General features: G+C 38.6%; 1 protein-coding gene across 3 annotated transcripts in view; it reads left to right on the top strand.

Moving 5' to 3' along the window:
- The window catches only part of rasgef1ba (RasGEF domain family, member 1Ba), a 76558-nt gene that overhangs the window by 50662 nt on the left and 2388 nt on the right, over window positions 1-23508 (top strand). For 2 of the 3 annotated variants that reach the window (XM_081365049.1, XM_081365051.1), the window contains exons 4-15: window positions 9727-9909; window positions 10649-10771; window positions 10921-11058; window positions 14462-14674; window positions 14833-14907; window positions 16176-16271; window positions 16821-16923; window positions 18582-18661; window positions 20086-20181; window positions 21768-21863; window positions 22112-22235; window positions 22687-22759. In XM_081365049.1, the coding sequence (XP_081221175.1) occupies window positions 9727-9909; window positions 10649-10771; window positions 10921-11058; window positions 14462-14674; window positions 14833-14907; window positions 16176-16271; window positions 16821-16923; window positions 18582-18661; window positions 20086-20181; window positions 21768-21863; window positions 22112-22235; window positions 22687-22759 (1400 nt within the window). Of the gene's footprint in view, window positions 1-5536; window positions 5821-9726; window positions 9910-10648; window positions 10772-10920; window positions 11059-14461; window positions 14675-14832; window positions 14908-16175; window positions 16272-16820; window positions 16924-18581; window positions 18662-20085; window positions 20182-21767; window positions 21864-22111; window positions 22236-22686; window positions 22760-23508 lie in introns of those variants that run through there. The other variant, XM_081365050.1, reaches the window with a different exon arrangement.

Genomic DNA, 23508 nt, shown 5'->3' with positions numbered 1-23508 from the left:
GTTGTGTATAACCCACCTTTTACCTTATTTAGACATGCTGATATAATGAATGTTTTGTAATGGTCAATATTCTAATTAAGGCCATTACATGACCCAATATTCTGATACCGGTAAATACTGGTATATTATTGTGTGCCAGCTGTCTTATTCATATTTCTAGAAACCAGAATTTTGGCTTAATCTTTATTAAGCCAATTTTTTTATGTTATTGTTCATATTGGTTAATGTGTTTGCATGACACTTACCAAATTCTGAATGTTGTTGTTGCATATAAATGTGGTGATTGACGTAATTCAACAATGTTTGTGTCATTTGTCCCATGCATTACGTGACACTGAGGAATCCTTTTCTGAAGTGCAGTCTTTGTAAGCCTTGTTGATGAAAGACAACACCCATAAGACAAAAGCAGAACAAAACAACTATGCGTATGCCTCCGTTCAGTGCAATGTGTCGTCATACATAGCTATTAATAGAATATCAAGCATTGATTTCTCAAACATGTCTTGTGTACCCAAAGGTCTGACGTGTAATATGAAGGCATGTAAACAAAGTGGGCCTCTGACTAGTTAAGATTAGACCCTTGAAAATGTGACAAAACAATTCCTTTTTCTCAGGTGGTCTTCTTGTTTGTTTTGACAGAGGGGGGGTGGGGATGGAATGTCAGCTTTCAAGCCTTCTCTACTCAGAAGGTATGGCAAGACGGGGGAGGAAAAGGCAGGGTATGTGGGTCACAGGGAGGTTTTCTGGGTGTTGTCTTCTAGTTTCCTCCATTTCCTAGCCTTCCCCCCATACATTAATGCCACTCCACATGCACACATGCGATGTCTTCCAGCTGCTCTGTCTCATATGCTTTAGGACCCCTCCCAAAGCACATAACTCTTTTCTCAGAGCTCTTTTCCAGGATACTTATGTGACTTTTTGAGTCTATTGAGTAATTTGTTGAATTATATTTGAGAATTTAATTATATAAAATTATTTCATTTCAATTATGTATTTTATATATAATTAGATTTTTACATTTTCAGAGTTAAATATTCCATAAGTCATCACTTTTTTTTTAAGTTTTAGTTTAGTTTAAGTTTAGTTTGTTTTTTTGTTTTGTCAGTGTCCATTTTCCTCCCTGTAAAAAGCTTTTCTTTTCTTTTTTTGGTCAAACTTTTTATTGGACATCATGCTTAAACCTACATGTGTCATTTCATACGCCTCTCATTTAGACAGTTTTATAACCCATTCTCTTTTGTAGGCAGTTTTTTCCCAGGCTGAGGCCTTCCGTCTCTTGCCTCAGTCAAAGATAATTAAAATGTCAGCGCTCCTTCAGACACAGATGGACACAAGACAGTCCTTTGCCCCCTGACTGACTTAACAAACCAGCAGCCCATCCTACTCACCGTAGCATCCAGATGGTAACAGGAGATATAAATGTGTCTTTATATGTAGTTCAGGGCTTACATGTCTAAAGGTGGTCAGTGTGGTGATGGCTGAGAGCTAATGATATGTGTCGGAACTGACAAGAAAATGTTGCATAATTCATGGCATGCATCCCAGTAGTGTGAACATTCATACTGCATAAACAATATAGTGTGTGCTGTACATTGTAATCCGGACGTGTTTGCATACTTATTTATATGCAACTTACAGTAAATTCTGCCCCTACATCATGTGATTCTGTTTACCCCTGAGATACATGGGTGGGAGATCATGTTCTTTGGCCTTCAGTGTGTGTGGGAGCCGGGAGAACATGGAGTATTTTCAGGTTTCCTGTTCATTTCGCTGGCAGCCAGTCTCCCACACACCTGCTGGGCGGAGAGTGTTGTGTTTATGCTTGTGTATGCATATATATGCATTAAAATATGTTATGAAGGCATAATATTTAATAATAATGTCTAATATTATTACTATATATCATTTTTAGAACTATGAATTAATTTTTATGACAGTTTCAGCATCAGTAATAAAATTGTTTGGCCTTCAGTAATTTGGTGTTAATTCTCTCAGAATACGAGCCAAGTCTCCGTTGGCTGTTACACCTGTCCTTTGATCTTATCCAGTCCATCTGTGACATGTTGTATCATGTGGCATCTGTTGTTGTAGAATGGGACGGGAGAGGCGATATCTTTGTGACCTTAAGGGCTGAGTTCAATGGGTTATGATCTGCCGTAGTATCCTAATGATACGTCACCTCAGAAGAAGCGCACGTCTTTGTGAAAGGGGGTTACTGAACTTCACATCAAGGTTTCTCAAAAGTCACTTCCCGCAGTTATGATGCCCTATTTTTTGGTTTCTGGGATGTGAGTGGTTTTGTCAGACAGAGACATAAAGGCGTTCTCCTCAGGCTCACGCCAACATTGAACTAGGCCAACTGTGAAAAAAGTTATTTTTGTGCTGCAGACATTCCTCTGGAAACGTATATATGGTCCACATTCCTGACAAATTAAATCCAGTCATATTTCCATAAGGTTTTGATCATCAGGTTGCATTTGACTATAACTGGCTTGTGTAGTTGAGAGTCCACTTGTGTGGTCTGTATCAGATTGCAGAGTGTAATGTTTCTCTTGAATCCATCAAGAGAAATCGACTGGGAAAGTGCCTTTCTCATTCTTTACTTGTCAGTTGGGGTTTCCCTGGTATGTTTGTGACGAAGTCTATACATGAGTACAATTGATTGTGTCTATCCCAGCATGTTTAGAAAAGTGCTGGATTTAAGTGCAACTTAAAGGAAAAGGTAAAAACTAGATGTTTATGGATTCATCTTTCATAGAGAGAAATATTCACAAAAAAGTTCAACACATAGACTGGGATACATTAATTAAGAATTAAGCAAATTAAGATGGTAGAATTGCTTTTTTAAATCAAGAAGTTAAAAATCAAAACAGAATGATGAATAAATTTAAATAAATTTAGCAAAAAATGTTTTTTTTTTACAGTGTTAAATTTATGAGAACTATACAGAGTCACATATTTCACAAAGTTTTTTGGTAACACATTAAATGTCAGGAAGCAACACACACGTAGCTTGTTCCTCATTTGGAAGCTAATTCTGATCACTGAGTCACACTGGTTTCCATGGTTTGACTTTTCCATACATGTGATGATCTTGTGACATAACGAGATGCTAATGAGGCTCTATGAATGATGAATAAAGAAGCAGCAGACTGTACTGACCTACTTTTGCCCTTTGTCTGGAATTGGTTGCCACCCATTTTTCCTGATTGGAGGCCAGTTTTATTTATTTATTTTTTTTCCTCAATGATTGTGAAGATAAAAATTGGGATGGGGAAGGCTGGTCTAGGGTCAGTACATGATCTGGCACTTGATTTGTTGGACTGATGCTTTTCTTTAGCTGGCTTACATCAGGTATTTGAGTCAGAATTCATATATGATGCAAGTCAATCTGGAAAGTGTCCGGTTGCTGGGCTACTGAATGTCTCCATTTGACTTGTTATTAAGAGTCAAAATTACACCCAACGTGGCATAATATTATTTCTTATAATTGGTGAAAAAGGAGCATTATAAATTATTTTAATGAATGGGCTCGTGAAATGAAGTAGCCTAAACAACATGATAACAGAGTGACACCAAAGATCAAAAGACAAAGCCGACTGTGACCTCCTTGCCTTCTAGTAATGGAGATTCAACACACACATGATGTAACCATATGGTATACTAAAGTTTCTGCAGTACATTAGCACTTTGGTTAACTACAGCTAACCATACTGTGGTTTTTAACACCGTGCCTGATCATCTCTGTCCACAGAATGGATGTGCCAGAAATGTTTGAATGAGTACCCTGATGACAATTTCCATGTTTAGCATTCTTATGTGTAAAAAAATGTACACACTCTACATAGACTTTTGTGTTTTGTGAGACTCTCTTTATTTAATCAAGTGATCAAATTGATTTGTAAAGATTTGGAATATTAAAATGCTTAATTGGGATAATCAACACATTTAGCTGTTCACATTTGCATTTACATGTTTGACTTAAAAAATCCTAACAGCCAACAGCCACAGTATTCATCATGCATTCTTTTTAAGCATTTCAAACATCTAAATAATTCATGTCTCACTTTTCACATTCATAATGCCCCATCTAGGACTACAAAACAGGGGTGTGAATACCTCTGGAGCAGAAGGGGAGCCAAGTCAGACCGTCTGTGCTGACTAAACTTAAATGTGTATTTAACGGGACGAACGACTGTATTTGAATGAACTTGTAGCTGTTTCTCTTCAACTTTTTGTTATGTTTGGTTCTTGTCATCAGTATTAACTTTTGCAACTGTTAGCTCTTCATATCTTTACGAACACCTCCACAATTCAGCACTTCACAATGAACAATGACTTTCAATAAACAGAGGTTATATAACTGTGGGCCCATTGTGGAGGTGTTAGCCAAGATGTGAAATCTGTGAATGGTTATTTTCAAGCATAATGCTCCTCATATTCAGATTTTATTCAGCCTGGTTGTCAAAGGCATGAAGAAACATCTTAATTTTCACACCACATTTGAAGAGTCTTTTGTGATGCAGATTTTAGAGATGATTCATGCACATCTTTCACATTAAAGCTTTAGAAATTTGTTCTATTCTGCTTTTTCAACAAATGTTTCCACTGTATGTTTATTCATGGGCTCCCTCAATTAGATGCTGGTTTCATATCAGCTAATGTCTTCTTAATGTGTATAATACTTTAAACACTTATTGAAAATATATATGATATGTAGCATATTCCTCATTTTTTAGTTTAACCGTTTAGGTGAGTGAAACGTTTAGCAGATGAATCAATTTGTTCTGTTAATTTAAAAGACAAACTGATATGTGTGTTGTTAAATCATGCTATTGGCGCTCAGTTAGCACACCTCATGAAGGTGAGAGGTGATGACCTCTCGGTCCCTGACCTGCAATGAGAGAAGGAAAACCTCTCTGTGAACTGTTTGAGGTAATCACTGTAGTATCTGATGTGGGGGGTCATGCCCAGTTTCAGTGAAAATCTAAGTCCAGGCATCCTGATACGTCTAAGAAACATGCATGTGTACGTAGCACATTAGCAAAACACAAGAACAATTCTAAGATGAGATAAGGTGGCTATGGAAAATAATTAATGTAGTGTGTTTTACAGATTTAGTTCAAATTAAGCTAAAGATAATGCAGGTAAACAGATACAAAAACATGGTATAAATAGGCCTATATTATCGGTCAGTCTGTACTATAGTGTTATCTGAATTTGATAAAAAATTAGACTTGACGGAGATTCCTCAAAATATTCCCATTCACATCAATGATGGTAACATTAAACTATTTATTTTGTTTAAAAAAGTAAATTCATACCCTTTTGTGGATTATGAGAAAAGATTCAAATTAGTTCATGCCACTAGTTATTTTCAGGGGATTTTCGCTGAGTTCTCTCAGTTGTCTTTTCGTGAAATCGGTATGTTTTCGTAAACTACTGGGCGCGCGCTGACATGCACGCGGGTCTCTGGTGCTGTCCGCTGATTGGTCACCTCACATCCCACAGCTCAGCCTACTATCGTTTACTATTCGCGCGCTCAGTGGATCCGCACACACTTGCTTGAGATCGTGAGTGCATAGCGCGTCGCATATACTGCCTCCTGGAGATATTTATAAGGACCATACGCTTGAATGTCACAGTCGGTATCCGTATGACCTGGGAGTACGCAGCGTGGTTTAAGACTTTTCAGTTTCGTATGTTTTAAGAATCTATTTCTTTGAAGTGTGTGATTATATGTTCGGAGGTTCTTGCTCAACCATTCAACGCCAAACTTCTGCAGAGCTGATCTACAGCGGAGTCTCTGTCCCTCTCGAGGTGAGAAACGCAAGCAATGTTTAATGCGATTTAATAACAAAAGCGCTCAAATGACGCCGCTTGTTTTGCATGCATTTTGATATTATTTCGATATTATTTCACAGTAGCATATAACCTTCTCTATATCCGTCAGTCAATAAATCTCATGCAAACAAGGCAGAATCCAGTTTCTTATATTTAAACATACCCAACACATATTCGGTGCTGATAATATTCATTGCTGTCTTATTGACATATACATTAATAACGAATCTAGCCTGTGGTGTGTTGGCGATCCTGAAAATGATCTCTCACAGCTGATATCCTATGCTCAACAAATTCAGTGCCATGTAAGTTACCATAATGGATGATTACAGTGTATTATTGGTTATTTATGGTATTGTTAGTGTAATTCAAATTCTAGTCTGGCCTTTTTGACCGGTCTGATAGTTTGATGGTTTAATTGATTTAATTGATAATTTTGTTTAATGTATGTGTCATGGTATTACCATGATACTTTGATGTATGCTATTATACAGTGATTAGCTATAATGTTTATGTACCTTACTAGTTATATAGTTAAAGATATAAGGATATCTCAGGGAATTTAAAGTCTGGAAAACCCATGGGGCTTTGTGAAATCTTAAAGTATCATGAAAGGCTATTATAATTGTGTTTGTGTATGATATATGTTATAAAATTACAGTAAATTGGCTTAGGAATATAGTGTACATAATGTGTACTAAACAGATGGTGTGCACTGCAGAATGAAGATGGCAGCTTTATGGAGTTTTGTGTGTTCAGTGCGGAAATCATTTTCATTTATCCTATGTTAGAGCAGTAGTGGTCTTGTGGTGGGTGGTTTTGGGAATTGGAGGGTTTTTGCTGAATATTCCCCTGTGGATTTCAGATGATCATTAGCCATGTGTTCCTCTCCATTATCAAATAAGTAAGCTATTTTGGGAATTAAGCAGATTGTCATATCTACAGTACTTGATAAATCTGTGTTGTTCATTGTAATTTTTCACTGAATTTGATTGAAATAAGGAATTCTTGTCAGGTCAAAAATTGTGGAATCAGGTCGCTGTGATTTGGCTGGACTTTGCCCCTGTGATACAAGTCATGCAGGTATAGCTCAAAGTGCTTTTACAGTGGAAAGACAGTATGCCCTGCCAGACAAGCCCTTTATTTACTCAAACACACTTGAGTAGTTTCAATGAAGTTATAGCTCCCTTCCCCCACTGTCTTACACACACACACACACACACACACACACACACAGACACACACCTGCTCGTTTCCCAAGGCTAACATGTAACCCACCTTGACAGAAACCAAATTAAAAACTAAGACTCAATTTGATCCTTTTGCTCAATTTATTTGGCAACTGGCAATGTTTCGTCATGCCAACGTCTATGACAGTGTCTTGAGCAGACATGTTTATTTCCTCATTTCATAATATTCGTAACGTCATTTTATACTACATCGAACTCTGAGAGTTGTATGCGTGGACCATAAGAAACAAAGTCATTTGAATACGGCAGGCATTTGTTTGTTTGGATCTTTTAGAGGAATGTGAGTGGGAATCATGTATTCCTGTCAGCACAGCAGTGACCAGTCCTTCCTATTTGTTAGAGCTTAATCCTTGGTTGTTTTTATATTAAGCATGAAGCAACCTTTAAAGATAAGACTTGCCACAACAACTTTACAGCTTCTAAAATCATGCCAATGAGCACAACAAACCCTGTTGTTGAGGATGCAGTTACAAAACAGCCCAGAATGTTTGGGTCTTGTTGTTTTAACCTCTACATTTGCATTAGATGGGATTCCCACGGCCATGGAAAACCTGTAAATTTATCAAGGAATTGTAAAATTCATGATTTCCATGGAAATTGATCTTAATAACTCTTATTTATTACATTTTCTATTTTATCAACTTTGTGAGCATAATCTTAATATAAAAAAAATCTTTAAAACCCAAATGAGTGGAAAAATCATGGAAATTCTTTGTTCAAAAGGTGTGGGAACCCTGAAGATCAGACAGTTTATTAAATCTTGCTTAATGTTGCTTTATTCTTGAGGAAGTCCGTTGTGATCTAGAGACGCAGTAATCAACACTACAGTCAACATCTGGGTGGGACTGAATGTTTTCAGCTTTCTGATAGTCATATAACTATTTGAAATGCAGCCGTGCATGGATGCCAAATATTCTACATAGTCAAAATAAAAGCTCTGACAAATACAGTGCAGTGATTGTGTGAAAGAAAGGACCTTTTTGTTTGCTTATACGCTATACGGTCCCTGTTGTGAAGGCTGTGCTCAGTGTTTGTTTAAACAGGAGAGGGGAGAGGACATGTGGCTGGCCATACTTGACACCTGCAACCAAAAAGTAAACACATCCAGATTCCCTGCTACTAATCAGCTTCGGCTTTGTTTTATTCACTCACAGAATTAAATTGGGCTGCAGCTGGTGTGCCTAGTGAATTTAAAAGGGCTTTGGCTTTTTCAGTTGCAGTTTTTAGCAGATTTGCATTGTGGCCTGGGGGCTTCGCTAATAGGTTTCCATCGGCAGATGCGCAGAAGGATCCTGCTTTTTGGCCATATAATGAGTTGAGTGGACTTAAGTCAACACTGGTTGGTCAAAAATAACAAGGTGGTTTATTTCTTTGCATGTTATGGCAAATGCTGTCACAGATTGTGAGACAGAGAGTAAAACTGTATGTGGTTCCCAGAGGCATCATTCATACAGGACTTGACAAATTGTCAATTTCTGGTGATGAGAGCAAAGTCACTCATGACATCAGTTGGCCTTCCTCGCTTTTCAACTCATTGACTTGCTCAGATGGTATAACACATGGTAAAGCAGATGCGTGGGGGGTGTTTGCTGCTTTGACCTATTGGGCCTCCATTTTGATGCTAATGCCTATGGTTTTATGAAGGAGGTCTCTGTGGGGGGCCATATACCTCATCATACGACACCCCCTCCCTCCTGTGCACTCCCGTCCGACTCTGGCACCCAAACGCCTGTGAGCCTGAATAGGCAGGCGGCCATTGGGGCCGCACATTGTTTGGGGTGTCCCTTGACGCCCCGTGCCTTAGCTGTGAATGCCTCCATTGAGGGGCCCATATGCGCAGTGTCCAGGAATCTCACATAAAGTCACGTGCTGAGCTCTGCAATGGCACAGAAGCTCGTGCTGGCATTCTGGAGCCGCCCGCGTGATTAGGTGATGCATTGACATGTGCAAAACTCACTTTCTGCCGTTCCACAAGAGCCTGGAAGATACAGAAGTAGGAGGGAGGCAGTGTGAGTCAGAGCTCTTTGTGTGGGTAAAGAACTGCATTTGTCTGCTTATCACCTCTAGCTAATGCTGACCGACTCACAGGACTCTCATCTGTAAAGGGCCACGTTTTGGTTTTGAGGGGGGAAAAAGAGAATCCTTCTTTTCAGAAGCGCTAGATCTCATAGGTCATCGTGTTTTTTCGTATCAAACCATAGTTAAAAGAGCCTCTGTTTTGTACATCCACGTGAGGTAAAAGGAGCATGAAGATTCATTTGTTGGTGTTTGTGAGTTGCGGTACATTCAACTGCTTTATGGTGGATTACTGCTGGCGAGTGTGAGTCTGAAATGCGCACTGAATGGAGATTAAATTCAAGTTCTCTTAGGCTCAATCAGAGAAGGTGTTTGCACATTGAGATTAATCGTGACATATTCATCCCCATGAGTCGTCCATCCGAGGAAAAGTAATTTTCCACTCAGCTTCCTATAATGATACTGGGGACTTTGTGTTTTACACAAAGGAAAACAAACTTTTCAGAGGAGGATGAAGGCTCAGCATTAACGAATTGGTTCATACGTTAATGTCTGTTTTTGAGTGTATTTGCATTTATCTGAGGCTCATCAGACTATGTTTCATGTCCTTCAACAGGACAAAATGCCACAAACGCCACCCTTTCCAGTGATGTATGGGCCCAATGGATACAACAAGAATATTTATAAGGCCAAGGAAGAGGACTACGAAGGCCTGTATTACCATGACAACAACCTGGTGTCAGGGTCCTTGGAGGCACTTATTGAGCACTTGGTCCCTACAGTGGCGTACTATCCTGATGTGAGTATCAATAGTATTCAGTCTTATACTGGTATTGGATTTTGAGTATTGAAAACACATGGGCGCTCGTTTTTATGTCTCAAATATTTTTTTTTAAATGTCAAAACTGTCTAACAATCACCAACATACACTGCCGTTCAAAAGGTTGGGTTCAGTACGATTTTTTAATAAAGAAATTAATACTTTTATTCAGCAAGTACCTATTGATCAAAAGTAAGATTTCTACTTAATCTGTTGCTATTTTGAACATTCCATTCATCAAAGAATCCTGAAAAAAAAAAAATGGATCACTGTTTTAAAAAAAAAAACTTAAGCTGCACAACTGTTTTCAACATTGATGATAGTAAGAAATGTTTCTTGAGCACCAAATCAATTATTTTTTAAGGATCATCTGACACGGAGGACTGGAGTAATGATGCTGAAATTTCAACTTAATTCAGTGATTGCCATCACAGGAATAAATTACATTTTAAATGTATATTAAAATAGAAAAGTTATTTTAAACTAATATTACTGTTTTTACTGTATTTCTGATCAAATAAATGCAGCCTTGCTGTTTTGAAAAAACAACAACAACCCCAAACTTTGTAACGGTAATGTAGCTAACTAGTTATATTCTCCAGAAATATAAATGTATGTAGTTAACACTTAGATTTAGTTTAGTCCGATACTAGCTTGTTTAGAGTAATGAAAAACGTATTATTGCACCAACTTTGATCTAAATTTTATTGACTTGCAGAGGACATACATCTTCACGTTCCTGCTCAGTTCCCGTCTCTTTACTCATCCATATGAGCTGATGTCCAAAGTGTGCCATTTGTGTGTGGACCAGCAGAGGCTCAGTGATCCTCAGGCAGACAAGGTAAACTGGCAAAGACATCATGTATCATTACACTGATTGAAGATGTCTTCAGTCTTCATGGTTGCTCTAGCATTAGCAAGGAACTTTAAGAATCTAGGGACAATAATTTGCAATTGCAATTACATTGTTTATTTTTACTTTATCTATAGGTAAGAGTCAGGAAAATTGCTCCTAAGGTCCTGCAGTTACTGACTGAGTGGACGGAGACGTTTCCCTATGACTTCAGGGATGAAAGGATGATGAAGAGTCTGAAGGAACTAACACATCGTCTGAGTACTGGAGATGAAGTAAGTCTGCCGCTTCCAAGTGTTAGGTGATCATTTCAGCAGAAACAATGAGCTTTTTATTCTTAAGGAAATGTCAGCTAAAGGGCAACGCCGTTTTAAAATAATAGTCACCTGAAAGGTGAGAATACTTGCGTCAAAGACATTAGCGTTTCTTTATAGCTTTAGTACCACTATTAGCATAGACAGAATAAAACATCTTTGCATAAGTCTTAGCATGGCTTCTTTAACATTTGGCTGCTTAAGACATAAGATGTAACACGCTGGGTGAGAAGGTGTCAACACCTGGGCACTGGGGAGTGAGATTTCTTTAGACCTAAAGTGCTCTGACAGAAGCGAGAATAAAGCTCTTTTGTTCTGCTGCTTTTGTCTTCACTGGTGCTTTTCCACAGGCTGCTTTTAAATTGTTCCATTAGCGCTGACTCGTATGTTACCATGTTCTGGCTTAGCATTTTTTTCCTCAAAGGGACTTTTTCACCACATTTGGAATCATTTATGCTAAATTCTTTTTAAACTTCCAGGACACACAAAAAAAACACTCTTTGGTTGTTACATGATTAGATTTCATTTTTTTACATCAGGTTATCGTCCTTTTGTTGTGCTCACGTACTTTTGCTGTTTATCGGTCTGAGCTGAGCCTAAAGTTGGCAGCTCTCATTAAGCTTTGTCCTTGAATGTCCCTCTGGGCATTTGTCTCCATAGTCCGCAGTTGAACAGTCCTCCTCTGTCTGCAAATCTTGATTTTGTTAATGTACAGTGAAAAAAAAAAAGATTTGCCCGAGCAAGCTTTGGTCATCTCGCACGGTTGTGAGCATTAGTGTAATGACTAACAGCAGGGAGCTAGTTAGAAAAAGATGGAGGACGCTGACCCAACAGATCCAAGCGAATTATGTTTCTCTAACCCGAAAAGACAAGCAAGACTCATCCTCCGGTGACTTGTGTAGTAAACACATGTGTGGCTATTGATCTGCTTCATCCTGACCCTGGACATCGATGACCTTCTGCGGCCCCGCTACGCTCATGGAGGAAATGTGTTTGTGTTGTACCGCCTCTTCAATCTAGTGAAAGGGTGATAAACCAATAAGACTGCATGTACAGTCAAAAGATAACATGGAAAGCTGTAACTGTCTAAGGGTCAATGATGTAGTACCTATTTATTTATTTAAAAATACATACAGTAACCTGAACACACCTCTTATATGATGAGTTAAGTTTATTTTTCTATCCAAAATGTTGAAATGAGACAATGGTCTTAATATAATAAGGAAAACAGCCTCATTAAAGGATGAAAGAACCTTTACACAACATAATTTAAATTTAAAACTTTGTTTTACGTGTCACCCATAATGAGGAAATGAAATGGTCACACTATTTTGTTTCAAAACTCATCAAAGTCTCTTTGATCTTTACATCTACTACGTAGGCGAGACAAATTTAATCTGTGTAGATATGTATCTGCATAAGAAGAGCATCTCAAAGCTTGAAGAATGCATTTGTTCAGACCATCAATATGCTGTCTGTATTATGTAATTCAGCCCCTGTGTTTTTCCCCTTCATGTGTACGGCATGTACTCGAATGTGAATCGTGGGGTAATGAGTGTCTGTTACAGTAGAGCACTGACTCTACATTGACGGGGGATTCACAGCAGTCAGAGCCACACAATAGACAATAGGTGTATTTATAATAATATATGAGCCCATGAGACAAAATGTGGTGTATTTTCAAATGTACTCTCCAGTGCTCCCAGCCCATCATAACAAGATCACTATGTAGTGCTTTCCAGTTAGGCCTTTTATGTTTTGACCTCTTCTGGACCTCATCGGTCCTGATGAGTTTGCCAGCAGTTTGTTGACCTGCTGTTTTCCGTCTTTTTACTGGCAATTGCATCGAAGATCTCTTGCTTTCGGTGTGGGAGCTGAGAATAGATGTTGTAACATCTGTGTCCAGACCGCAGTTTGGTCTTCAGGCTTCTGGTCTGCTTAGATTGTCATTATGCATGTGGTCTTCTGTATAGAAAAGGCAGGGCCGCAGTTGCACAATTGCAGATCCAAGCATTTGGTGCACATTTGGACACCTTTTGCGCACATTCTGTTTATTGGGAAAGTAATGGAGAGCTTTTCCTTTTGACCTGGGTGTGGTGTGTCCATGCTGGAGTGATCTGTACGGCTGTCGCACACTCATGCCAGGGTTAAAAATGTGGAGGCAGCACACAAGCAGCTTTCTCATTTTTTTCACAACAAGTAAGTTGTCTTGTTTGCTGCTTTAAAATTTCAAGCAGTTATCGGCAAGAACTCCTGCTAAAAATAATCTTCCTTTCCTCTGTTTGTGGTGGACCTTGGAGAGGGAATTATTAAAGACTCTCTGTGATTCTTTAAAGTGCTGCAAGGTCTCGTCTCCTGTTTTTTCTGTCTCTCACTCTCTCTCAGATCATCAATATTCTTGCATCTACACAATGTGCTGGAGTGCACAAGAATGCTGGTTGTTCTGAGTCAGATGGATTTATGTGCCACTGACCTCCTGCACAGCATATTAATCGGCCACTTTTTATTTTCTATGCGTCAGAAAGGAGTACAGAAGCCTGACAGAAACAAACGATGTTTTGTACATCCTGCACTCAATCAGGAAAACCTTTAAGGACCGTTCACACCAAGAATGATAATTATAACGATAACTACATTAGCGCCCACACCAACGGACAATATCGTTGTGTTTATTATAAGCACACACTTCAGTTATGTTTTCTGCCTTTTTAAATGCTCAAGCACTGGATTCTGATTGGCTGTCAAAGTTTTTAAGCGTTCATTAGCTGGAAAAATTATTTATTTAAATTATTTAGCTTAAATAATTGTAAGAAAAATCACGGTGTGTTTTTGACGCCTGCTTCTTAAAGCCCAGTGGTGATGACTGACTGATGGACAGCCTGACTGATGTTGAGCAACAGGGCATGACCGCTGCTGTCCTCTTCTTATGCAACAGAAGTCCAGAACTGTGTCAGGCTCTTGTTATTAGATAACTCAACCTCATCTTGTTACGAGGGGAAATGGGAGGCATGCAGGGCTCTTGTGAACCTTTGAAGGACATGAATGAAGTGCTGCTGTTTCGTAATCTTCCAGTAACTGTTTATGTAACATACTCAAGACCCTATCTTGGAATGATAGACCATATAAGCCGAACCACCGTCATTGCTGACCAATCAAGAGGAAGAAGTTTTTTTCCACCATTATACGCCTGAAAATCCATTAGATGTTTGCAGGGCAAATACTCTGTGTATTCCCTCAGCTTTCTTATCAGTGCAGGACACATTTAGCTGTCAATCCTTTCAAATGAATGATTAGCTGGTAATTCTGGTCTATAAAAGCATGGTTGTAATGAAATCCACCACTTCTGTCTCCTGTCTCTCTTCAGCTCTATCGTAAGGCGGTGCAACAGATGACACAAACGCTGATCCGTAAGCTCACCACACTGAGTCAGTATGAGGAGGCCCTGGCCAAGATCAACTCGTCTGTGACCGACAGACTAACTGTGCTGAAGACCAAACCTCAGTCTATCCAGAGAGACATTCTGACCATCTGCAATGACCCCTTTACCCTGGCACAACAACTCACACACATTGAACTGGTGAGAGGAACTTCCTCTGTTTACATGACCTTACATTCCTCACCTCACTGTGGGTTTGGATGGATTAATTTACAAAATCAATAATCCGTCTAGTTATTTTCAAGGCGACCATTTGGACTTACTGCAAATGTTACATTGACATTATCTTTATTTTTCAGGAAAGACTGAGCTACATCGGACCAGAGGAGTTTGTTCAGGCATTTGTTCAGAAAGACCCTCTTGATAACGACAAGGTAACAGTCCCATCCTGTTTATGGTCAGCAAGGTTTACTAAAAATACATTCAACACAAATGTTATGTCTTTCGCTCACTACAGGAAATATCCAACTTGGACAAATCAATACGCACAATGTTTACGTTGACTCTCGGGTTCAACGCTGTGTCACCTTTTTCACACAGCGTTCACAGCACATTCCTTGTCTAATCTGTCATTGTCCAAGTTTCCCTCATCACGTTCCTCACAGTGTCCTTTTGTGGCCAAAGCCTAGCAACTGGTTTCTCACAATAACCCGCCAAAAGTTTGCTTAGCCCTGCCCCGTAATGCCCATTGCCGCCTGGCTGCTGGGCAACAGCTCGTGTCAAGGCGTTACTGGTGCCATTTTCTCTTTTGTTTTGGTCGCCGTCTCTCCAGAGGGTCCTTGTGCACTGTCATGGCTCTCTGATGTTATCCATCAAAGGTAGAGTAGGGTAGATTGTGCATTGTGTGACGGACGGCACAGTCAGACTGTAGGAATGTGAGGAATGAAGGGTTCGAGTGACCCGAGCTTTCAGACAGAGCGTCTGCATACATTCCCTTAAACAGATAATAGCTCGAACTCTCTGATTGAATGCATTGTTGGAGATCATCAGTCATCTCAGAGGCCTTTGTTTCTTGGGTTGGGAATGTAGGAATAGCATATCCCAGCATTCAGAGTTCTGTGAGATCACTTCAAGAGCGATATTTCACAAATGATGAACTCTTTAAATGCCTGTCAAAATTCCTGCAGTTCAGAATTTAGGATAAAAACTGTATGCATTGATATTGAAATAAATAAATACACAAGATTATTAACTCAATCAATAAAACAAGTCAATAAATGCAATAAATTTGACAGATAAAGTCAGCACATACATTTTGACAAATATTTCCATTGATAGCTAAAATGAGCGCCCACTCAGCTAAATGAGGAAATGTAAAATGGCAAACCCCACGTAAATATTATAAAATGCGTAGGAATAGTAAGAACACAGTTAAAACAGTGATGGAAGACAACTTCAAGGTCTTTCCATCATAGATATTTTAGATATTTAACTACTTGGTTAAAAAAAACCCATGAAATCGGCTGATACCGATCAATTCAAAATAGAGATAATGGCAGATAACCCAAATGGTGTCTTTAAAAAAAACCCAAAAAACTAGAAAACATTGTGGCGCGATGTTCTAAATGAAGCACTTGACTAAGCTCAAGCCTCAGTTTAATTATAATAGTGATACTGATCTTTGAAATTTTGATTCTTGCAGAGATGCTTTAGTGATCACAAAAAAGCAAGTAACCTGGAGGCTTATGTGGAGTGGTTCAACAGGCTCAGCTACCTGGTGGCGACGGAGATCTGCATGGTAATTATCTGATCGTATGCTATGACTCACCTAGCAACTTAAATTCCTGTACAGTAGTTAGTGTTGCACAATTAGTGATTCTAATGTGATTAAATATAGGCTTTATAGAAAACATACACTATCTTTCAAAAGTTTGGGGGCAGAAAATGTTTCATGTTCTTTCTATTCATAAAAAAACCCCTGTAAAACTATCAGTTTCCACAAAAATGTTAAGCTGCACAACTGTTTTTAAAATTAATAAATGAGCAGCAAATCTGCATGTTAGAATCATTTCTGAAGGATCATGTTAAACTGAAGACATCAGTGGAATAAATTACATTTAAATTATATTACAATAGAGAACAGTTATTTCAAATTGTAGTAATATTTAACAGTTTTATTTGTATTTTTTGATTAGCATAAGAGGCTTTCAAAAACATTAAAAAATCTTAATGACCTCAAACTTTTAAATATATCATGAAAGGCTCTGAAGTATTTAGTGATCTTTGAAATCAGAAGTTATAAATATCCCTTTTTGATGTTCATAATTTGCTCGTTTTTCTTATGCAGCCTGTAAAGAAGAAACAACGGGCTCGAGTCATTGAGTTCTTCATCGACGTGGCACGAGAATGCTTCAACATTGGCAACTTCAACTCGCTCATGGCCATCATTAGTGAGTATTTTGATGTCCCTTGCAACACTTTGCTACAGAAAGCTCTCTTGTTCCCCACAAATCTGTTTGGATAATACAGTTTGCTGTTTTGGCAGGATTTGGTTTGCTTTTCTAATCCTTGCTCTTGTACGCTTAACACACACAACAAAGTCACTGGTCTCTTATAGACTCTGCAAACAATTTCAGTTTATTTGTGTTTGTGGAGTGCTGTAGAGTCCTTAGCTGTGCATCAAGGTTTAGATAATAAATTTCAACATTTACTGTATCTTATCTGTTCATTGTTTGGAAAATCTTCAGATAATCTTTAGCTGTACTATAATATAGCAAAATATTATATAAAATATATTCCCAACATTTGTATATTTGTTCGATTTCTAATAGTATATGATGCATGCTTTTATTATCAATAATAATTATATCAAAATAATGATTAGCTGCATGTGCCTGAGGCATTATGGGTAGGGGAGCAGGAGTGGAGAGGGCCATGAGAGGACGCAGCTGTTCAGCTTGTGTGAGTGAGAGCTGGAACGAGGGAGCGGCATCCTTCAGGCAGATGGTCAGTGCTGACCAATCCAATAGACTGAGAGAGGGACGGACTCATTGAGGAGGGGATTGTGGGAGGGAGGGAGGGAGTGGAACCAGCTGTCCTTTCCCTGGTCATTCCCTGGAGACGAGCCTGTGGGCTGGGGCTCTTACACAAGCCTCTCTCCCCAGAGATGGAGAGCCGATATTAAAGTCACTGGAAGAGAACAAACAAGTCATGGGAAAGTTTGATCGCTCCTGCTAGGGTTTTTTGGAGGCAACGTACATTGTGTGATGTGAATGGAGTGTCAGCGCGTGGCCAGGACTGAAAGATCATTCGCACTAGTATCGTGTTAGTGTGACGGAGCAGCTCTGGGTCTGACACCTGTTAGTACAGACAGATTGTTAATGGTACTAAGGTGCATGGCTCTTCTCTTGATGGATAGATAGTGCTGACATTGTTCAGGCTGTTGTATTTGGAGAAGAAAAGAAATGAAACAAATGGATTTTCACGTGTAGATCACAAAATATTCAGCAAAATGTGAATGTATGATTACAAATATCTAATATTTATCAATATCACTTTTTTTTTTTTACTGTAGTTATCAAATAAATACAGCCTTGGTGAGCATAGGAGACTTTCTGAAATAAGTCTTACTGACCCAAAACTTATTTCAGAGTGCAACAGGAATTGTTTATATAAACATTACATATACCAAAATGGACTGAATGCTAAAACAATGGCTAAAGAATGTGCATTAGGAAAGTAAAGTTGAATTTTGATTTCACATTGATTTTAAAGCATCAAAAACGAGTAGATTAACATTTAAGGAAGGCTTAGTAAGAAATGATTCTGTCGTCAGTACAGACGAATCTGATTGGTTGACCCACCCCTAGTGATTTCCAGTCAACACTCTGACCTCATCTGGTCATTAGTGCTGACTGCACAAGCCCACCGTGACCCTCAGCACTATAAGCTGAACTTATTGTCATAGGGAAATGATGCTCTGCTAATGCCATTGTTCATGTGGGCTCATGGGCCTAACTGCTCTATTTGCTACAGAGAAACTGCACCTCTGACAGGAAACGAGGTGTTGCAGTGTGCTGACCTGTGTCTGTTTCTGTGTGTCTTTCAGCCGGGATGAACATGAGCCCCGTGTCACGGCTCAAGAAGACCTGGGGCAAAGTCAAAACCGCCAAATTCGATATACTAGAGGTAGGTTTTTCATCTTTTCTGTTTACAGTAGTGGGTGGGTGTGACTCACTGGAGTGAGGGAATATGTAGCGGACAACATGAGTGGGATTGAATCGAGTTGGGATTGAACGCAGTGCTGACATGGCACTAAGCACATTAAGTGTTCAACCCTGGCTCCCCTTGACTCATGCATGCATGATGCTCTAACCCATGACAATATGGACGCCACCTCTCGCCAATTTTAGTCTCCAGTGGGCGAGAACTGCTGCTTTTGTATCATTATTTTTCTGAAGCACGGCAATTCTCCCTTTGAGTGGGTGTGCAAATGTTTACAAAGCTTTTTAGGCCACATTTTAGGGGTTGAGACCTTTAAGGCTTTAATTTTGAATCTGCACACTGTGTTTACTGTCTAAAGAGGGTTTGTTTAGCTCTTGCCTTATCTTTATAGAGGCTTTAAACTTGATATATGACTTATGTACGCAACACGCACACCTACTCATGGTTCAGTCTCGCCTTTTCAGCATTTTGATGTGTAAATAGGGACTGTATGTGTAGTCTTCAGGGAGGTTCAGCCTCTGTATCACAACACCTTTTCCTTTTGCTTTACTCTCAGACAATGGAGGATTGTAGGATAAAAGGCTTAGATGGCCCTTCCCTGTAGAATTAAAATTTTGAATGTTAAAGCTGCAGATATTCACCTCTAGTCCCTAATAAAAGTTTGCTTACCTGAGAGAATAATACTATTATTCTGCAAGGACGAATTCAATTTGTCAAAAGTAACAGTAAATACATTATTATTTTTAAAGTATCAGTTCTTATGATAATAATAAGAAATGTTTCTTGAGCAGCAAATCAGTATATTATTATGATTTCTGAGCGATCTCGTGACTCTAAAGACTGGAGAAATGACTGCTGGAAATTAAAAATCGCCACCACAGGAATAAATTACATTTAAAAATATATTGAAAGTAATATTTAAACTTGTATAACTTAATATTATTTAGTATTATTTAACAGTTTTACTGTTTTTACTGTATTTTTGATCAACTAAATTAAGCCTTGGTGAGAGTAAGAGATTTCTTTTAAAAACATTAAAAAAAGCTTACTGACCGCACTCTTTTGACCCATAGTGGACCTACTAAAACTGCTGGTTTAAGATGACTGAACCTTTGTGAACGTCTCACCTTCAGGCAGAAAGTTTAATGACGTTTGAAAGCACATGAAATGTATCATCTTACTTGGTTCCCATGAAAGAATGCCCCATGCTGAATAGTAACTAGAGTGACTCATGTTGCCTAAATCAGTAGTTCTAACTAAGACGTAACCATGCCAAATGGATTTAGGGCTCATTAGAAACTTTAGTTTGTAGAAACCACATCTACATTTTTCAGGCCAAGTCCTGAGGTTGGTGCATAAACCTGTTTTTTTTTCCCCTCTATTCTCAGCACCAGATGGATCCCTCCAGCAATTTCTACAACTACAGAACAGCTCTGCGTGGAGCCACTCAGAGATCCATCACTGCTCATAGTAGCAGAGAGAAGGTAATGCGCTAATCATTTCTCCTTCCAGACATATTCTTACAGAAGTCGTAGGAACGTTGGTTTCATAACCCTGTTTGGGTGTTTTCAAACAGGGTTTGAAGTGTGTGATATGTTGTATTGATAATAACAACAAACGTAATAAGGATAATGATAAAATCGGATTCGTTACGTAAAAAATGCAAGTAAAAAAAAAAGTCGCTTGAAAATGCAGACCCCAATCCAGAGACAATGTGTTTACAGTAAATTGAGTTTGGCCTCTTTGCCCGAGAGTTATGTAATAATGGTTGGACTCTTTGTGGATGATTTGTTGAGGGCAAGGCGTCAAATGGGACATTCCGTTTCCTCTGCAAAACATGCTCCATTTTTGTTCTAAAAACATGGCAGTCGGCCAGTTAACAAAATGTTCTGATGCTCTTCAGTGTTTTTTTGTGAACAAACTCGCGCAATAAAATCCATCCAGCATGAGTCTGCCAAAAGGATGTTCGCATTGTTAATGTCTTTGTCAAATTGCACAACTTTTTTGTGGGTTCTTTTAAATTTTTTGGGGACTTGTTTGTTGTTTGTTTTTGTTAAGCTTTGTAAAGGCTTGTTTTGCTTCTTCGACTGGTTAGGGAGGAGATGTTCGCTGTGTGGGTTTAGGTGGGGAGACAGAATGTTCCCGAGCAACTCTGGAATGCTCAGCTTCTTTGCATCACAGTGGCCCATGTCACTTGTTTTTCCCTAAAATCAGATGTGTTTAGACTTTGGCTAGTGTTGTTACTTTAAGGATACAAGAGACAAAATATGTGCATGTTCCAGGGCAGGAATTTCCACTGTAAACAAATTAAATCAGGAATGCATTACTGTTCTATTAATGTCTTTAACTCATCAACTTGTTTGACTGCTTGTATTTTTGACCCATTGTTTTGTTCACTAGTGCTATTATACTTATTTTAAGCTCAATTTGAACTTGAGGTTAATTAGTCACATGGGACAAAAAAAAGCTAAATAACAAAATGACTAAGTGACATTATTAGTTTATTCATTTCTCAGGTTTAGTGTGATGTTTAGGTTTAAGACCTAAAAAAATGCAAAAAAATTAACATTTAAAAGAATTTGAGGATGATGATGTCATGGAATAATTTACTGTATTAATATTATTAAATAAGTATTTACTTCAATTTTCTAGTCTTTCAGGTATACAGTTTTTTTTTTAAACATGGCATTTATTTTTCTTCATCTCTTTCCACATCTGATGCATATTTCTGCATCAAAGCTTGAATTGCGGATTATTTTATTGTGTTTTGAAGAGAGAGAGAGCTTTGTTCATCATGTTGTAGCTGAATCTGCTACTATAGAGATTTCGGCCTTGCTGCTTCCTTGCGTCGTGAAACATTGTTATTGCTCTCTAAAGTGGTAGATCCAGTTGTGCTCTGCCTTGTAGGCTTTTAGAGGCTGTTGTAAAACACTTTTGCCTAATGCAGTCTTACTGTGACGATAACGCTCAGATGGCCTCCAATGAGGCAGCTCGATTTGGTTGCACTTTTTAAACGTTTTTGGTCAGTTGTAGCTGTTGTGTAATCGTATGTTCCTTTTTTGCCTTCCAGATTGTTATTCCTTTCTTCAGCCTCTTGATCAAAGACATTTACTTCCTCAACGAAGGATGTACCAACAGGCTCCCCAACGGACATGTCAATTTTGAGGTAATTCTTCCTGTTTGGCTTGGCGACACATGCAAGCTAACATGATGGCATGGAAACAACCGACGTCACAGCTGCTGCATAACAATGGATGGTTGAGAAAACACTGTCACGTAGCAACAGAAGCAGTAGTTCTTTGACGTTTGCATCTGTTGAAATGAAGTTTCAAGGGCATCGATTTAGTGTGACAGTAGCTACACACGAAACGTAGGCGATGATCTCTAACAGAATCAATCTTGACTGTGCTGCAGAAATTCTGGGAGCTGGCCAAACAAGTGATGGAGTTCATGACTTGGAAGAAGGTGGAGTGTCCTTTTGACAGAGACCGCAAGATTCTGCAGTATCTCCTGACCGCACCAGTCTTCAGTGAAGATGGTACTTATTTCATGTGATGCTTTTCAATGCTAGTTTGATTCATTTTTTACATGTTTTTGTGGTGGTCTATAGTTTCAGTGGCGATTATCTACTAAAATCCTTGACACTTAATAATATTGAGGGAAGACACTTCTGATTTTACATTATTTCTACATTCTGCCTTGTTTACTGGGAACTTGGAACTTGGACTTCCTGTCTGAACCAGAGCTCTTCTGCTCATTCATTTTCTGCCACTCACGTCATAAACCTGTTCTAATGACAGTTGTGAAATAAGCACACAAGATACCAGACACAAAGACAACTGCGCTTGTCATAATTTACCTCAGGTGTAAAATGCCGTCATGCTAAATAACCGAGTAACATGAGTTCAGAACATTCCTCATGAATGAAAACAGGTGGCTTTGTTTTCTGTTGCTGACACACTCGTCTCATCTCAATGATCTATCAACAGCTTTGTACCTGGCGTCATATGAAAGTGAAGGACCGGAGAACAACATGGAGAAAGACAGATGGAAATCTCTCAGGTGTGTATGTATGGTATGATTCATCAGGGCTGTTGATTGACACTCCCTTGGCAAGTGTGAATGTCAGATGTGGAGATTATTCCTGACCTGTCTGAAGAGCAGTGACTTTTGCTGAGAGACATTGTCTATTAGTAATTGAGTTGCTAATCAAAATATTTAATTAACAGGCTTCCCACTGTCTGAGAAATATCAGGGAATTTAAATTGTGTTGTCCATGTCTTGAAAAATAATCAAAGAAAATATTAATAAAATTTCTGTAATAAATATAATTTAACTTAGCTATGCCATTCATCTAGTCGGTTAAATATTGGTAGTTTGTGTGCAATGTGCTTGCAATCCAAGTAATATCTGATTTATAAGCGAATTGTTCTTTTGAGTCTGTTCTTTTCAGCGAATCAGTCAAAACGGTCACAAATTGAATTAGTGGAAAAAACCTTCAATTAAGCTCATTTTGCATTACTTTTATATGATTTTTTTAAGGCATAGTTTGCCTTACTTACACTCAAACCAAATGGTGTTTTGGGAATTACATTGTGTAGCCTTAATCTTAAAGTATTCAAGAATTATATATATTTTAAATATTTTTATCTGTTTTTGATCCCAGGTTCATTTCAATCAATTATTTTCAATATATAAACAATCAACTGACAAGAACATGTTCCATTAACACTTGCCAAAGATCTCGCAGTGATAGATACACACACATATGTGCTTGGAAAGGGTGAGACCTCTTGGCTCTTGCTTAGTCA

This window comes from Scardinius erythrophthalmus (genome assembly GCF_964197995.2).
Source record: "Scardinius erythrophthalmus genome assembly, chromosome: 5".
Taxonomy (NCBI): domain Eukaryota; kingdom Metazoa; phylum Chordata; class Actinopteri; order Cypriniformes; family Leuciscidae; genus Scardinius; species Scardinius erythrophthalmus.
Note: the sequence above shows the minus strand (reverse complement) of the source record. Positions and strands in the feature narration are given on the sequence as shown.